This window comes from Calypte anna, chromosome 6 (assembly GCF_003957555.1).
Source record: "Calypte anna isolate BGI_N300 chromosome 6, bCalAnn1_v1.p, whole genome shotgun sequence".
Classification (NCBI taxonomy): domain Eukaryota; kingdom Metazoa; phylum Chordata; class Aves; order Apodiformes; family Trochilidae; genus Calypte; species Calypte anna.
In genome coordinates, this window is record NC_044252.1 from 27,991,815 (window position 1) to 28,009,839 (window position 18,025).

Here is an 18,025-nt window from a genome sequence, read left to right on the forward strand (position 1 = left end):
CTCCATAGGGTAATTTATTCCATGTTATATGAGTCCCACATCTGTTTCAGAGTCACTCACCTATGAAATGCCTTCATATCTCTGCTGATTATTATAAACTAGCTGACTATAGACTAGATTCACACATTTGGCTAGGTTGGACATGTTCCACATGGCAAAATGTAAAGAAACTTTGTTTAAAATATCTTTTTCAAATTCTGGGAATGCCAATATATAGAATATATGTTTGGCACTTTTGCTTGTGAAAGTGTTTAATGATTCTCTGATTTAGACAGAAATAATTTGGATTTATTGCTTGTAAGTTTGTCCTTTTTTTGCAATGTTCCATAAAAAAAAATTAAAATATAGAATTGTATTATGTATCTGAATTTTCCAACATCCTGTTTCCAAGTCATTGCAGTATTTGATCTTTCCTATTTTACTGATGAAAATGCCCATTTGCACCAATATTTTTCTCAGCTCTTTTAAATTGGTTGCCTAAAGTTGTCTCAGTTAAAAATTATTCCTCAAGAAAGTGTATGAGAGGACAGGTAAGAGCATGAGTTAATCTTCATGTCCCTGTCTTTTGCTTCAGAACATATATAGTACCAGTGTGGGAGTGTGCAATAGTTTTATCCAAGGAGAAATTCAATTACAGTTTTAATGATACTGAAGGAAGTAATAATTTCGAAGGTTTTAAGTATGCACAGTTAGCACAGTCCAGGCAGTTTATTTTGGGTTATGTCTGACCTTATTGTATTTTCTTTCCAGGTCTAATAATAGACCATCTACCAAAGTTTTACCATGTCCTCACTTTAGTTTCTCCTTTGTTGTTCATTCATAAGTTATTGACAGTGGGAAATGAAAGCATTTTAATTACAGTATTTGTTCATTGTCTGAGAGCCTGAGCAGACAGAAACTTATGAGAGTGGACAATGTCATGAAATGGAGCATAGGCTAAACTTAGGGTCTGTGCACATTATTTGAATATATGAGCCATTTCTTGGATTAGGTTCATTCACTGCAAATGTGGAATTTTGATTTAGTGCACTCCTGCTGTGCCTTTCTTTTTCTTTTTTGCTAGATGGTTTTGTTAGAATTGCAGAGACCACCTATATTTTGCAAAATAAAACAAAACAGTCAGGGCAGACTCACTATTTCATATGAAAGATGTTCCTAAGTTAGACTTCCAATATTGCATTATTCTTGTGGAACAGATCTTGATGTTGTTCTGCAGGACTGTTATTCTCCATGCAATAGCTCAGGTGAGCATTTGAAGTATCTACAGCAGAGGGGGGGGAAAAAAAATCTGTTACTGCAGACCTTAGCTTCTGAATGATGAAAAAATCCCCATGTTCAAAAGCTGTTCCCATTTCAGCAGACCTGTGCCACCCATCAATATTCAGTGTAAAGTTTATTTCCTACATCACGGATACAGCCAAAACATCAAAAATGAAGAAATCCTATATGATGAAATGTTGAATGTGACCCATCTTCTTATGCTGTGTCCTGTCACATATTTGGGCTCTGCAGAGGGACCTGGACAGACTGGAGAGTTAGGCTGATTCCAATGGGATGAGGTTTAACACGGCCAAGTGCCGTGTCCTGCACTTTGGCCACAACAACCTCATGGGGAGCTCCAGGCTGGGCACAGAGTGGCAGAAAGGGACCTGGAAGTCTGGATTGACAGGAAGCTGAACATGAGCCAGCAGTGTGCCCAGGTGGCCAAGAAGGCCAATGGCATCCTGGCCTGGATCAGGAACAGCATGGCCATCAGGTCCAAGGAAGTGATTCTGCCCCGATACTCAGCCCTGGTGAGGCCACACCTTGAGTACTGTGTCCAGTTCTGGGCCCCTCAGTTCAGGGGCTTGTAGAGAGAAATAGGAAGCTGAGCAGCTCCCCTGTAATCCTGGAGGGAACAGTCAGTGACCTGCTGAGCCACTTGGATCCCCACAAGTCTATGGAACCAGATGGGATCCACCCGAGGGTGATGAGGGAGCTGGGGAAGAGCCCACCAAGCCACTCTCCACCATTTACCAACAGTCCTGGCTCACTGGGGAGGTCCCTGATGATCGGAAGTTGGTCAATGTCACAGCAATCCACAAAAAGGGCCAGAAGGAGAACCCAAGAAACTCCAGGCCTGTCAGCCTGACCTCAGTGCCTGGCAGGGTTATGGAGCAGATCATCCTGGGGGCAATCACACAGCACCTACAGGAGGGACAGGAGATCAGACCCAGCCAGCACAGGGTTAGGAAGGGCAGGTCCTGTCTGACCAACCTGATCTCCTTTTAATATCAGGTGACTGCCTGGGAGATAAGGGGAAGGCTGTGGATGGAGTCTACCTGGACTTCAGCAAGGCCTTTGACACCGTCTCCCACAGCATTCTCCTGGAGGCCACCAGAGAGTGGTGCTGAACAGGGCTGCATCCAAATGGCAGCCGCTCACCAGTGGTGTCCCCCAGGGATCAGTGCTGGGCGCAGTTCTGTTCAATATCTTCATTGATGATTTAGATGAGGGGATTGAGTCCATCATCAGCAAATTCGCAGATGACACTAAGCTGGGGGGGAGCGTCGATCAACTGGAAGGCAGGAGGGCTCTGCAGAGGGACCCAGACAGACTGGAGAGTTGGGCTGATTCCAATGGGATGAGGTTTAACATGGCCAGGTGCCGGGTCCTGCACTTTGGCCACAACAACCCCATGGGGAGCTCCAGGCTGGGCACAGAGTGGCAGAAAGGGACCTGGGAGTCTGGATTGCCAGGAAGCTGAACATGAGCCAGCAGTGTGCCCAGGTAGCCAAGAAGGCCAATGGCATCCTGGCCTGGATCAGGATTCTTCCCCTGTACTCAGCCCTGGTGAGGCCACACCTTGAGTGCTGTGTCCAGTTCTGGGCCCCTCAGTTCAGGAAGGAGATTGAGGTCCTGGAGCAGGTCCAGAGAAGAGCATGAAGCTGTGAAGGGACTCCAGCACAAGTCCTGTGAGGAGGGGCTGAGGGAGCTGGGGGTGTTCCGGCTGGAGAAGAGGAGGCTCAGGGGAGACCTCATCACTCTCTACAACTCCCTGAAAGGAGGTTGGAGCCAGGGGGGGGTTGGTCTCTTTTCCTAGGCAACTCTGAACAAGACAAGAGGGCAGGGTCTCAAGTTGTACCAGGGGAGGTTTATGTTGGATATTAGAAAGAATTTCTTTACTGAGAGGGTGATCAAACACTGGAATGGGCTGCCCAGGGAAGTAGTGGATTCTCCGTCCCTGGAGATATTTAAAGAGACTGGATGTGGCACTCAGTGCCATGGTCTAGCAACCGCAACGGTGGTTCAAGGGTTGGACTCGATGATCTCTGAGGTCCCTTCCAACCCAACCAATTCTATGATTCTATTATTCTATGATATTCTGCTGGGTGTCTGACTTTGGAATCCTTAGCTTGCTATAAAAGATGTGTCAGCAGCTGCAATGACTTTTCTTCCAATTAGGTCACTTGATGTCAAGTTCTTAAGTGCTTTCTTAGGGTTTTTTATTTGTATTGTTGTTGATTAAAAAAAAGAAAACAAAACCAAACCAAAAACAGATATATTTTTCAAAGGCTTGAATGTGACATGGAAAAAATGTAGACATAGCAGTAATGCTTGTTGGAGCAATCACCTCATCTATCATCCATCAGCTTTTTTTTCATGTACGTTTCTCTCTCTTAAGAGATGTGTTTTCATGATGGTGCCCCTGTGCTGGTTCCTGCAATGATGCATTTTAGATGCTGCTCCTTCCTTGGACTTTAAACAATCTGACCTACAGTTGTGTTTAGCTAAAAAAGCCCCATTAAGGCCATTGTAATGCAAAACACTACCTTATTTTTTTTCTCTTAATAAAAAACTTAAGTTCTTGAGTAACATGAGTTATAATTTCAAGAGTTTACAAATCAACTGTTAAAGGGAATCAGTAATTTAGTATAATTGCTCTTCAAGATCAGATTTGAAATGCACAAAGATCTCTAAAAACAATTATTGAAACAGGCTGGGAATATAGTTAAAACAATTTGTGCAATTCAAAGTGGCGGATTCTGTGCATCTTCAGATTGATGATTATACACTAGGAAACACTGCAGAAGGCAGGAGCTTAAGGATATCAGCAGATATAACTTAAATATTAAATATAGTCCTTACCAATAGCGAAAAGGAACTATAGGAATATAGGCTTTATTGCATGCAAGTGTGAATGTGCAGCTGTGTGTATATGTTGTCTTAGAGACAATTATTAAATCTTCATGAAAAATTACAGTAAAAAGTTTAACTATATCCATATTCTAATGCTGCTGTAAAAACGTGGCCTAAAAGAATATTTATTACTTTGTCTTTAAAATAATTTGCTTTGAAACAGTTTTTGTTATTCAGTGGATTTAGCTGAGATAAAAAAAAATAACATATGCATCGATGTTAATATTATGCAGCTGAGATATTTTCAATGCATTGATTTTAAGCACAAGATGATTTTTTCTCAATTCTACAAACTAGTTTCAATGTTGTGAATAAAATGGAATAATAAAATGCTGATTGTTAAAACAATTGACTATAAAAAGACCATTTCTATCAATATGATTTATTAATATTTTGCATGTGGTTTTCATTGTTTACATCAGGCAAGTTTCACACGGATATTTCTATCAGCTTTCCTTCAATAGAAAGAATAAATTCCATTTTGAGATAGGCAAGGACATGGGAGTTAGCTGCTCATTTCATGTTATGCTAAATACAGGTGTGTGCACACTTGACTGAAATTACACTTGAAACTAATCATCTGTGAATCCATAAAGCCCCAGCCTAAAAAGAGCTGTTGACTCTGAAAATGTTGTAATTTACTTGTGTTTTATTTGCAGATTGCCTTCTCACAGCACAACACTATCATGGATCTGGTGCAGTTCTTTGTCACCTTCTTCAGGTAAATTGCTTTTTCTGTCTTCTGACTGAAATTGTGGGGATTCATTTCCATCAAGCCAATACCTTCCCCAGCTCCTTAATCTTAAGAAATGCCTGCAAGGAAACCTTTAAAACTCTGTTCACCAATTTGCACCAGTGGAGGATCCAGGCTGCTGTCTTGTAACTACAGGCAGCTTCTGGCATCCTTCATATATTCAGTGGTACAGTCTTCACACTTATTTCATAAAGATTAAGTAGATATGTACTGAATGTTACAGTGGTTAAGAGGAACCAGCTATACTGAATTCACCCAAGTACTTCATGCCTGTGAAATCTTTGTAAACTCCTTTAAAGAAAAAAAATAGTAGTAATGGTTAATGTCAATGGCTTCTTAGTGATATTTTTAATTAATCATCCCAAATCATTACTAATGCTGTGAGAGACAGTGGGTGATGCATGAGATTGAGTTGTGGCAACAGTGCAGGAATTGGCTTCCCCTGCAAATGGAACTGACTGCTCCAGAGTCTGAAGAAAACTCCACTGCAAGACTTCTTAAAAGTTCAGCTGCTTGGGAAAATGGCACAAACCTGAATATACATGGATTGGTTATGGTGCTTTGAAATCTTGTTGTGAAGATAATAACCATGAAGGGTGTGCAAAATATGAACAGTGACAGGCAACTGTGTTTATCAGACTCTGTATTTCCTCTGTGTTTGCTTCACACCTTTACTACACAGCTTTTAAGTCCACTTCAGTCATGGTGCTCTGAGGATCCATATCTGAAAAATCAGACTCTTAAAAGCTGTGAACTGGTCAAACTCTTTTCATTCCTGTCACCTGGAAGGGGGCAGAAATGAGTGGCCCCTCAAGTCTTTTTCACCCAATGTCCTAGTTAATGGAGAGAGGTTTAGGAGTTGACGCCAAGTGTCTCATTTCTCCTTTCTCCACCAAGCAATAAAATGCTGGTTGCTTGGGGGTTACTCTAGTAGTGGTCTGATATTTGCATAGTTTTGGTGGTTTTTTTTCTTTTTTTTTCTTTTCGTATTTTGATTTTTGGAGGCAAGCCAGCAAGATCTAAATAATAATGCAGATACAAACCTTAAGGCAAACTCCTATAGAAGAAAGCTAAGTCTATCCAAGCATCACAGAACAGAGGGACCCTGTGACAAATAGCAGAGTGAGGATTTGGTTTCTGCTCTGTGCCCTCATGCTGGCTTAAGAAAGGGAAACTCTAGGTTCTTTGATGGGGAAGCCATCTGTACAGAAATGTTGCATTAGCACTCTGAGTGTGATGGCCTCTCTACTCTGGTTTGTGCTGGGTAAATGCAAACTCAACATGATCCTGGTTGAAGGAGACCTCACCCAGCCCAAACCAAACCCTAGGTTGATGAATTCTGTTAGGAAGATCTGCCCAGGCCTATTGCTTGGCTACCTGGCTCTGTCGAACACATGACCCAGTATCTTCTGTGTGGACTTTTTCAGTCTTATGCATAGAGGCAAGGGGTTTTTTGTAGATGTTAGAATTCCATTTACTTTCTTATCACAGAACCTGAACAATCCCACATAATGTCACAGCAACTTTCCTGACTCATAACTTCTGCAAGCAGAGCATCCTCACTGACACCATAGCTAGAAAATGGCCACTCTGTGTAAATGATCTTAAGAAGAAACTGTCAGGATGTTTGCCAGTGGGCTAGTAGTCACTCTCTGTTGTAAAGAAATGTAGGAAAAAGATTTAGTGTGTCCTTTACAGAATACTAGGCTGAGAAATTCAGAATAAAAAGTTTCCAGTTGATGCGCTGTAAAACTTGGAGTAGTTATTAAATTGGATGTTGTTTCCATAGATACAAGCTGCAGATGATTTTTAGTAGGAAAATGTAGCAGTAACTAATTTAATTTATTGTTTTTTCCCACTAGTGGACAGAGTGAATTTTATCCAGACACAGTGTCAGTACATTGTCTCAAAAGTGGTTGATAGTGTTCAACCCTTCATTTGAAAATTTGTCTTCTATAGTTTGCACTTTAATTAAATTATTTTAATAAGGGTCGTTTCTTTGCTTTTTGTTTCATGTTATGTTTTTTTTTTAATCAGTGGGGATATGGTATATTAAACAGGGACAAATTATGTTGGTAACAGTAGTAACCCAGGTCATGCTTGCTTGGATTGTTGACAGAGAAAATAGTGTTGAAAGGCAATTTAAAGATTCTTGATAAAAAAACATGTTTCAACCTGCTTTGATAAATGTGCATTTGTATTTCTCTCCTCTGGTATTATGAGCACATGGTATAACCCTGTTCACCTGGGCTGCCTACCCAAACCAGAAAATATGTTTATTTGACATTAACACTTCTTTTTAACAACCATTTGAAATTATATTTTTAGGCTGCTCCTTTATGGGATTAGTAGTCCAGAGTAAGAGATGTGATGCACCTTTTACTACTTGAATCATTAACATGAAGCAAGCATTTTTAGAATTTTTCTGATGTATCAAGATTAACTATTTAAAAATACTGTTCTGTAAAAAATGTATTTAAAGCTATGCATAAAAAATGCAAAACCCATGATTAGAACTGCTATTAATACTTGATCTACCAAGGTACTGTTGTACATCCTAGAACAGAAAAGTTATAGAAATAAAAGTTCCTTTGAAAATGTAAGCAGAATATTACAGAAAGTGTAGTTCTCCCAACCATGATTTTCATAGTGAAAAATAAAGCAAAGCAAAACACCCAGCAGCCTATTTAATTTTATTCTTTTTATGCTGTAAGGTTTCATTGTATCTACTTCTTCAGTGACCTTTTCTTTAAGAGAAGAAATTTGATCAGGTGTGTAAGAAGGGTAGCAGATTCCTAGCAGTTGTATAGAAACTGTATTGCTTTAGTCAGTACTTTCTAGCTCATGCCTTGGAGACTTTCAGCCATCACACAAACTGAGAAGTGTGTGTGGTTGAGAAGTGTGACTTTTTTTTTCCACCTACCTTGAAGCAGTACAGATTTTGTTAAAAATTTTCCCAGGCAGGAAATGTGAACGATCCTTCTTCTTATACTAAAGAAATTCAGTACCCACAGTTACAGAAAATCTATTCCTGCATTACCCTGGCCAGTAAAATGCACAGTCAGCAAAAGCCTGATTTGGTTTAGATTTTTTTTCTTTTTTTTTAACTTTGAATGATACAGAAGTTTTCAGTGGTTTTCAGTGTTACATGGATATATTCTTTTAACTGAGTAGGTGGCCAGGGCCTTTTAAGCATTTCATAATTGCATGTGCAGTATCTATAATTGCTGAAAACATTATTTACTTTTTCATTAGATCATATTGTATCACACATTAAAACCGATGAAATTCAGTGTTTGTTAGTTTGTATTATATGATGCTTGAGTAAATCCATAATTGAAAACCAAGAAACTCTTAATTTCTAAACTTGTTTTTGAATAAATATATGGTTAAGGATTTGTAAGAGTACTCAAGCATTTCTCTGAAACTTTTTTTATCAAGAATCTACAGGAGGATTTGTGGTAAAAAAATGTTGTTTGTCTCATAATCAAACACCAGGCAAAGTTGAAATTGCTACAGGTGACAAAGGTCAGCTGTTGGTATTTTTGTGATGAGTAATGGTATCCAACTTTTTTTTAAAAGCCTCTTTCAAGTACATTATACCAGCTACTAACTAACCAGGCACTTTCTCTGAGCAGGCGTCTTCTTCAGCTCTCAGAACGATTCCTTCTGTTGCCTCTGGTTCAGCTCTTGGGGTGGAGCTGCCAACTATGAAAACAATATTCAAAATTTATCCAGTGCTTGTTGCAGGAGGAAGGGACAGGCATCTAGGTTAGGATGAGGGCTAGCATAGGAAATAGGAAATTCAGCAGTTACTGGAAAAACAGATTTATCACTGCCATGTGTAGTCCTGCATGTGCCAAAATCTCAGAAGAGTCACACAGGGGGAGGGGATGGCTGCATCCCAGCAGGTGGTACCAGAGCTCTCCAAAGCTTCAGTACTGCCCCTCTGGTTGTAAATTTGCAACAGGTGAATTCCTTCTCTTTACCCACATCCTTTAGTGTGTCTTCCTGGCTTTGTGCTCTGTTTTTGGTAAATTAAAGGGTGATAAATTAATGCTGTATTTTTGACATGCTTATCTTTATGAGATTGAATATTGATCTCCATAAGAAAGATAAAACAGAGTAAGTCAGGATCAGATCACATCCAGCATGTCTGGGTTCTCAGAAAAAGCAGAAGTCTTAAATCTAAATTAGAATATTTTCTGGTAACATGAAAATCAAGTTATCTTAGCAAAATGGATTTTACATTTGAGGGTAGAATAAAATTGATTTTTACTTAGTGATGCATTAAACAGTTTTCACATCACTTAGAGGCAGTAGTTGTTAGACTTCCACTGGGACAAGCTTGTGTGCCCTGCAATGGACAGTCTGAGTGGGGTTTTCATTTTTTAAATGTTTGTTTTGAATTGTGGGATGTAATTTTATGTCTTCCGCTCTCTGAATCACCCAGAAACTTTGTCCTCACTGTGGAGTTAGTTATACATTCTTACTTCTTGAGAATGCAGCTACTTACTAGTGGCCTGCAGGCAAAAGAGACTCCCCAGTATGACTGGATCAGCTGCTCTTCAAAACAACAGCTGAGTCATTTAATCCCTTGGTGAACAGAACTTTTTTCCATTATTGCATTCTAGTTATTCTTCTCTCTGTGTCCTTTTAAGTCATCTGGATGTGCATGTGAGTGCCATAGTGATTTCAACATGTGCTGCTCTTCAAAGTACAAAGTAGTTTTTCAGCTTGATATGTGAAGGTGGCCTATTGATTTGCTTGATATACAGCAGACAGGCTTTTCCTTCCTTCAAGTACATGCATTTAATATTTTTATGTTTCTCATTTTCTGTATATATTGAGTACAGTGAGAGCACTTTGTTGTGCCTGGTGCAGTGCTTAATCCCAAATTTCTGCAGAGTTCATAATAACTAGAAATAAGTTCTGGAGCTTGTTAAGTGCAGAGGGGAGTTGTAGGGTGAAGTTTTGGGTGACAGTAACAGGATTTCTTTGCAGTTGTTTTTGGGGTTTTTTCTCTTAATCCTTTATAGAAGAAAAATAAAAAAGAAAAAGAAAATCCTAAATTGCACTCTTCGTTGTGTGTGTTGCTGTAGCCTAGCACTCCAAAACCCATTTTATCAGATCTTCTGCTTTTATAAAATCTCACTGGGTTTAAAGCTGCCACTTATGTAGTAGTGTTCACCCCAGAGGTCTCCAGAGGGGGCACCTGAAAGATGCCTGAAGAAAGTATGGCTTTATTTGAAGACTCTGTGCATTTAAGCCTCACTTACACTGAGACAGTTCTGTTGCATTCTTCTTCCTGGGATGTATCTTTTTACAGCCACACTTTATTTTTTTTTCCCCTAAGAAAAATCCTAGGTAATTCATATTGTGTTTATGTTTTGATTCCCTACATTTTATATCATATTTTCTTAAATGCAATTAGTCATTTGTTTTCTTAGACTGAATCAGTGGTGGTGCTCACAGCTGCTTGTCTGCCAGAGTCCTGGTCCTTCTTTATGAAACTCCAGCCCTCTGTACTTTAAACAAAAGCACTAGAACAGGTTTTTGTCTGTGATAAATTGACTTGAAATTTTGTTTTTGTCTTTTTAATTTGAAAGAGAAGCAATTCTCTCTTCTTATGGCAGGTTGGATGTACCAGTTACAAAGTTAAACTCAGAACTGTGTTTCCAGGTGTAAGTATTGAGTGAAGTGGGGCGAAAGCTGATGAAGAAAAATCATTTCCAAAAGGAAGTAAAAATAATATCAGGGGTTTGCTTTAAGCAATAATGTAATTGTCCATTGCAGTAAGTGACAAGCAGCTTTCTCAAGCACTCTGCCAGTCTGTCTGTGCAGATGCAGTTGGTATGGCATGCTGTGAAGTGAGTGACATTGAAGAAATGAGCAATCTGTTTATGCCAGCAGAGGTATAGTCAGGGTCCTTGTGTTCTGTTCTGATAAATCAGAGAGAGAAAAGAGACTGCTGCACTGATGCTATGCTGTGGATTTCACAGGTACTGAAATATTAAATCTAATTATTCATTTTAGGAAGAGACATCTAAATTCAAAGGCATTCACCTAATGCATTTTTTAAAATGGAATACTGATAAAAGTATTCCAGTAAAATTTCCTGGTACCAAATGAAGCATTTTGTGTGGTAGATTTTGGATTTTTAAATTTTTAGTTGGGTTCAGTCGAGGAGGGCTACATTTTGTCAATAAAAAGCAAAATTGTGGCAAATCTACATGATACACATTAAGATGTAGTTCCATTGTCTATTTGTATTTTTTAATTGCAATTTAATTTGCATACATGGCCCAGTTAAGTTCTGTATCATGATTATTTGTTTTCAATAATTTTTGTGATATGATAGAAAAACAGTCTACAGTTTCAAAATTATATTTCTTTCCTTACATGTCTTGAGTCTTTTCAGTCAAAATTCTAAATATCAAGTTGAGTGGTGTCAAGGGTTTTGTATTTGTACAGTACAGAACTATAATGATGATTCTTGGTCCTGGAAATTTGAAAATCTTTATTTTATCTTCAGGAAGATTTCACATTAATAAGGCTGTTAATAAAGGGGAATATTGACTTTTTTGCACCTACCACTTCAAATATATTTGCTTCTTTAGAAAAGATATGGTTTCAGTCGTAAGGCACATCTAGTCCAACCCTGCTCCTGTGAGCTGGGACATCTTCAACTGAATTTTACATCATTAAGGGAAAAGTTAATCAGCAATGTATTAAAATTCTTGGTTGCATTTGAGTCTCATTGGCTAAACAAGGCTGACATGATTTGGTGGTTCTCTAAATACATTTTTTTTTTTAATCAAAAGATAACATCTGTACTACAGAAACAGTGCAGTGAAAGGAAAAAAATCAGGGAAAGCATAAAAAATTTTCTTGACATGTATCTTTTGGTTTGGAAGGGAGCTGAAGTGTGGCATTGGCTGGCAGTCCTTCCCAAAATTCACTAAGTGACCTTCAAAATTACTCTTTTTCCTTCCTTAATTATAAACCTTAAATTAGCATAAATCAGCAAGGTCACTACAAAAAAGCTGCAGTCAAAGCACAACCATTTTTAAATAGAAACAATATTTTTAATTTCTAATTCTTTTTGAAAGTTACTGCAGAAAATATTAGGTTCTGTATTTCATAATCTCTTTGTGAATTTAAAAGACATAAATAACTTATTTTTCCTTTTAGATCTTGTTTTTTTAATACAACATCACTTGCTGAGAGAAATATAGAGTATTTCACCCATGAAGGGCAAAACCATAAAATTATATGAAATATGAAAGTCTTTTCTGGGACTAAAAGAAACATTATCACACTTTATGGGTGTGATGTTCTATTTATTCTATGGAGATTAATTTCAGTTTATGTTAGATTAAGCCCCTTTGTAAATCTTCTTTATTTGCTGCTTCAAAGAGGTGAAAAGAAGAAATGCAGAGAGTTAAAGTTCACATCTAGAGCTTTATTGTGTAATATATTTCAGAGTCCCTCTAAGTGGTTCACTTTTGCTTGATATTGTATTGGCAGAATGAAATGTGAATATTGGTCTTCTGGATAGCATCCTGATGTTCACTATATCCATTTTCCCTTTTTAGTTGTCTATAAAGGCTGTTCCCATAATTGATCTTTCATTCATACATTACTATAGTAGCTCCTGCTATGGCTTGTGGGAGATTTAGTAAGAAAAGTCATCTTTATGTATATATATATATATATATATATATACACACACACACACACATATGTATATATATATATATATATGCATGAATTATGTAGGGAAATACAAAATATTTGTATGTTCAAAGTAAAGACACATAGTTACTTTTTAAAAATTATTTTATTTAAGCAAATTAACTCCACTCTACATTCTCTATAACATTTTAGCACATGTACATAATAATAATAATTATAATAAAAGATCTGTTGTGTTTTTTTTTTTTTCATAATAATGTTCCTGCAAGTAAAAAATTCTCTGCTCAAGCATTTTTTCTTTACCTTCAAGAAGTATTTTGATGTTTCATTGCCCAGCAAAGACCAATAAACCCAGGTTTTGCAGGGGGAGTTGTCAGAGATTATTTTAAACTATTATGGGATTTGGAGTTAATGCCTCAGGAGGTAAAGGATTAAGTTGGTTTTCTGCATTCAATATGTATTAGTAAATGATTTTACTTGGACGTAGTAGCTGTTCTTACTAATAAACTAATTTCTTTTTTATTGCTATTTCATTGATGCTGCTATAATTTATTTAAAAGGAGGTAGATACCATTGATGCTTTATCTCTGTTTTTGGTTATTCATTCAGAGCTTAAATTAAAAGGTTTTATTAATACTGTTATTAAGGTTTTAGTTCATTATTTCACTTAATTTGGCTCTTCATCCTCAGCAAAATTATTTTGGTTATGGTATCAGTAGTAATTTTAAATATGCTCCTTTAGAGTCTTACAGTGTGCTCTTGGCAGGACACTTTTTTTAAAGCTCATTCTCCTTTCATATAATACCCTTAACTCAGTCAAGCAATCCAAATGTTCTGTGCCACAACATCCACCAGACCTGTGGAAGCAAGTCAGAAAGCTCCGTGGCACACAGGTTTGGCTTCAATGTGCCCATGACCTTTATTTTGTCTCCTCTGCAATGCTACAAATCTTCACTGCCAAAACCAATCTCAAACCAGAAATTCTTATGCCCTGGAAAGCATTTACCATGGCTAATGGGCCAGCCAGAGGCAACAAGCATCTCTTATTGCAATAAATCTTTATAACTTCCAAAGCCAGTCACACTCTACATGCAAAACAGCAAAAGCATCTCCATCTATGCAATTAATCCTCTGTTTCTAAATTATTGTTTACACAGGCACAAAGCAAATATTGTGCTGTCCCATTTGGTATGGTATTCTGAGTAGAAGTACTTGTGTAGAGGAAGCAGTTCATATACTCTGAATTTTAGAATCATAGAATAAAATAATGGAAGTTTTGGTTGGAAAAACACCTTTAAGATCATCACATCCAACCAATAACCTGCAACTACCAAGTCCTCCACTACACATGTCCCTGAGCACCACATCTTCAAGTCTTTTAAGCATCTCCCTGGGCAGCCTGTTCCAGTGTCTGGAAGGACTGAAGTTTCCAGGCAGAGATATTCATTTTGTGTTTGGTTCCGAGACAGATGTTATGAGAACAGGAATTGTATTTTCCTACATTAGGAGTAGGAAATTCTTTGGATGTGGTCTGTTTTCTTCAGTTAAAAGGACTGCTCTATTACCACGTGGAAAGCTGTGCAAAAGTTTTATGTTTTCTTGGGTATAACTTGCATGTGCATTTATACTTGATAGGTGTCAGGTTGCCACCAAGGAACACTATATTGGCATGCAAGATTCTGAAGTCATTAAAAAAACCTCCTCTTTTATTCCTTTTTTTTTTTCTTCTTTTTCTTTTTCTTTTTTTTTTTTCATATAAATACATGTTAAATACTCTAAATAGAAAAGCTTATACTATTTAACAGTCGAGTTTCTTCTACGTTTTGATCCATTTTGATCCCTATTGTATACCCTGCCAGCCTTTTCTTACCATAGAATACCTGTATATTAGTGTTTTCTATACCTGCAGAGTTATTCATGGCAATTACTTTGCTGTTGGAAATGCATATACAAAATTTTTTTTGCTGTCTTTAAGAAGTTTTTCATGTATTAAAGAAAAGTGCTGTCAACTGACTGTCCATATGGGGATGTAGTTTTTAATCCATGAGCTAAGATTTCCATTATCCCCTTGCAGTTTCTGTAAATCTTAATTTAAAACCTTGGTCAGTAATTTTATGGTCTGCAACTCTGAATTAACCATGGCACAGTAAACCAAATCTGATATACTTTGCCTTTTATTTTTACCAAGCATAGGGTTCTGCTTGAGAGGACCAGGCTACTAGAAGGCCATATGTATTTCTTCTTAACTTTTATTCAGTTTTTTATAATGTTGATAGCTGTGGACTCGCGAAAAGTGAATTTTACAGGCAATTATGTGACTTCCATGAGAGACTTCACACAAGAATTAATTATGGGAATATATGAATTTTCAGGATTGCATCCAAAAATAACATTTTAATCGCTGGCATCTGGATAAGTAGAATTATCCATGTAATTAGTTTCAAATGAACTTGAAAGGTGTAGCTTAACTTGTGTGAATTCCATTTGAGAGACACATAAATAAATACAAATTTGCATTTAAATGATTTTTGGTAATACTTGAAGTTTTAAATACCATCATAGATAATTATTTCGTATTCAGGCATTTCTTTCGCTTTCCAGTTCAGAAAGCAGGAGCTGAGGGCTTGGACCTTTTCTATGGCTTTAAGATTAGAATGTTCAGAGCTGAATGAAATTTCCCTTGGGTTCCTTTACTTCATGGAGAAATTACACAGGGAAATTTGGATGGAGCTCAGGAGGTTAAAACAGCAGGGGCAGGAAAACCCTGACTCAGAATAGGGCATAGACCTCAGCTGATGTAAGGAGAAAAAAGCCCTGCCCAGTGTGTGGAGCTGCTGGTACTTGGAAGTATTTGTCATGACCAGCAAGAAAAAAGGAAAGGACATTCCTGAATCACCTAAGTGATGATGCTGGCTTAGGAGTCAGTACCCTATGGGCATTGGCAGCCAGAGCTCTCTCAGGCCAGGGAAGAAGTGCAAGGGGCTGATAGGTCTCGACTCCACAAGGTCGTCCATAGGTTTCTTGCTCTGACCACATGGACTGGAAGGTGCATCTCCCACTCAGTTGCAAGCCAAGCCTACTTTCCTTCTGGACCTTCACAAATTTTCATTTGGAACCATAACACTTGATTCCCCAAATCATTCTGATCTGCTAGTCATGGAAATGCTGATATTTAAACCACTGTAAAACTGTGTGATTCAGAGCAATTTAATTAATCATTAAAACCATTAGAAAAATTGTACTGCTCTTACACATATCACACTCCTGATACTATGTTTACAGTGCTTTATTCTTCAGATTATCCTGTTGAAATCTTCAGAGCTGCTTGTCATCTATGCATTAGTTAACACAGGCAAGGATGGTTGAGCTTAGGGTATCTTAATCATCAACAGAATGTTCTTGTCAAGTATAATGAGAGAAATCAGTTGCTGTGACAATTATTGCATTGGAAATCATTGTTTTAGAAAAATAATTGTTCAATTATTTTTATTTTTGAATTTTGCTTGCTTTATAACATATCAATTAAAATGCATTCTATGTGCCATGAAAATCTAGTAAATAATGTCAGAAAAACAGGTCTTAGGAAACAAACGTGTGATTTCTAAGGAAACTTTTGCAATATTAATTTAAAAACATTATCTGAGCTATGAGACTTTCGCTTTGCATTCAACTTTAGAAAGCATTTCCCATCCATTTTGTTTACTGAATGTTATTATTTTTTGTTCATTTTTGTTCATACAGGTGGTATGGAGGAGAAACATGAAAACTGCTGTAGGGTCACTGTTGAGGTGGTTGTTTGTACATTTTTGTGCTCTTGGCAAAGAAAAAGAAATGAAGGGGCAATTTGTTTGTCAATGTAGAGGGATATTTAGCTGCTGTCTCAGCACAGCAAGGTTCAAGTTTTAAGCAATAGTTTTTTTTCAGTTAAGAAGTAGTTGCCTTGATGGCCCAGTGCCTATTTTCATAAAAAGAATTGGAAGGTGCAATACAAAAATACACACTTGTGCTGTCAGTGAGACTGCTATACACCTAAATAACTTTAGGAAATTAATTTTTGGGTGCTTCTGTAAGTGCCTATCAGCAGTGTGAACAAATAAGAGATCATCTGTTGAGTAAAATGGTGCTGAGGACCTGACATCCCCACTACATGCATCTTGTATGTGGTGGGCTTTTGGTTGGTTTTTTTTCTTTTTGGACATTTTCCTTTCTCCTTGTATGTTAAATAGGAGGCCAGGAAATGAAAAAGGATGGAATGTTTTGGGGTTTTTTCTGTTTACTTTCTTTTTACAATATTCATCTGTAAAAATATTTATATTTAATTCATGAAATAGTTCCTTTTATATTACTGCAAAAATAAATTATTTAATTTTAATGCAGGTATTCTGGTTGCAGTATGTAACTTAAAGGCATTAATATGTAATTAAAAAAAAAGAAAAGGAAGTGCTATGCTATAATGTATTTATATTGCATTCATAGAGCTTAAGGCACAAATCTGTCATTAAATTCCTCTAGTTGAACCACACTGACCACTGCATTTCACAGATTTTCCCTTGCATTTATCCTTGTAATCTGAGGTTGTTTAAAGTTGATTTACAGGTTTTGTTTTAATTTGCAGATAGCAAGCAGCAGCCCATCCACTGATCCCTTTTACACTTTGTGCTAGTGATTAATGTTAGTTTTCACTTTGCCTCCAAATCACACGCACAAAACATGTTTTCTCAGTTTTACTTTGGACATTGCAGAAATACTGATGCAGGGAGGAATTATTCCTTGCAGTTTTCCTGTTTAGTGTGCTATTAAATCAGTATTTCCCTTTTTTACAGTACTTAGGGTTCTGGGAAGATCACCTGCCTGGCCTTGAGGTTCTCTTGCAGCCCAGCCTTGTGTCTGATGCACTGGACACGACCTGCTTACATTCAGGCCTTCCTCTTCAGTTCACCCATTCTCTAATTTTTTATGGGTTCCTACTTAATACAAAGACAATAACTTTTATTCAGCCTGTAACACACACCACTGGTGACCAACTGCTTGTTTTCCAGCATTCCTTTTATGTGACTCCCCTGTTTCATTCCACGTGGTTGAAGAGGCAGCTGTGGAAAGCTGTGTCATTACCTTCCCAGAGATCATTTCTGTGTTCTGGAGACTACAATATCCTGCTAATGCTTGGGCTGCTGTGGTTTCAAGTGTGTCTTAGCATGGTAATTGTTTTATTGGGAAGATTTACATCCATAAGTGCTAAAAAGTCATTCGCTCTCTACTCTGAGTCAACATTTCATAAGCCATCTGCATTGCAAAGGCATTTATCTGTTTATTAGATGTCATTCAAAGTCCAACTTTTCTTCCAAACACTCAATATTTTTTTGTGATTCTTCTCACTTTTCTCTTCCTGTTCCC

The 18,025-nt window shown here is 37.5% G+C and overlaps 1 protein-coding gene across 1 annotated transcript in view; it reads left to right on the forward strand.

The window, feature by feature from the left end:
* Positions 1 to 18,025, forward strand: part of ATRNL1 (attractin like 1) — a 461,414-nt gene that overhangs the window by 221,693 nt on the left and 221,696 nt on the right. The window contains exon 25 of the mRNA XM_008490117.2: positions 4,839 to 4,900. Within this exon, the coding sequence (XP_008488339.1) occupies positions 4,839 to 4,900 (62 nt within the window). The remainder of the gene's footprint in view (positions 1 to 4,838; positions 4,901 to 18,025) is intronic.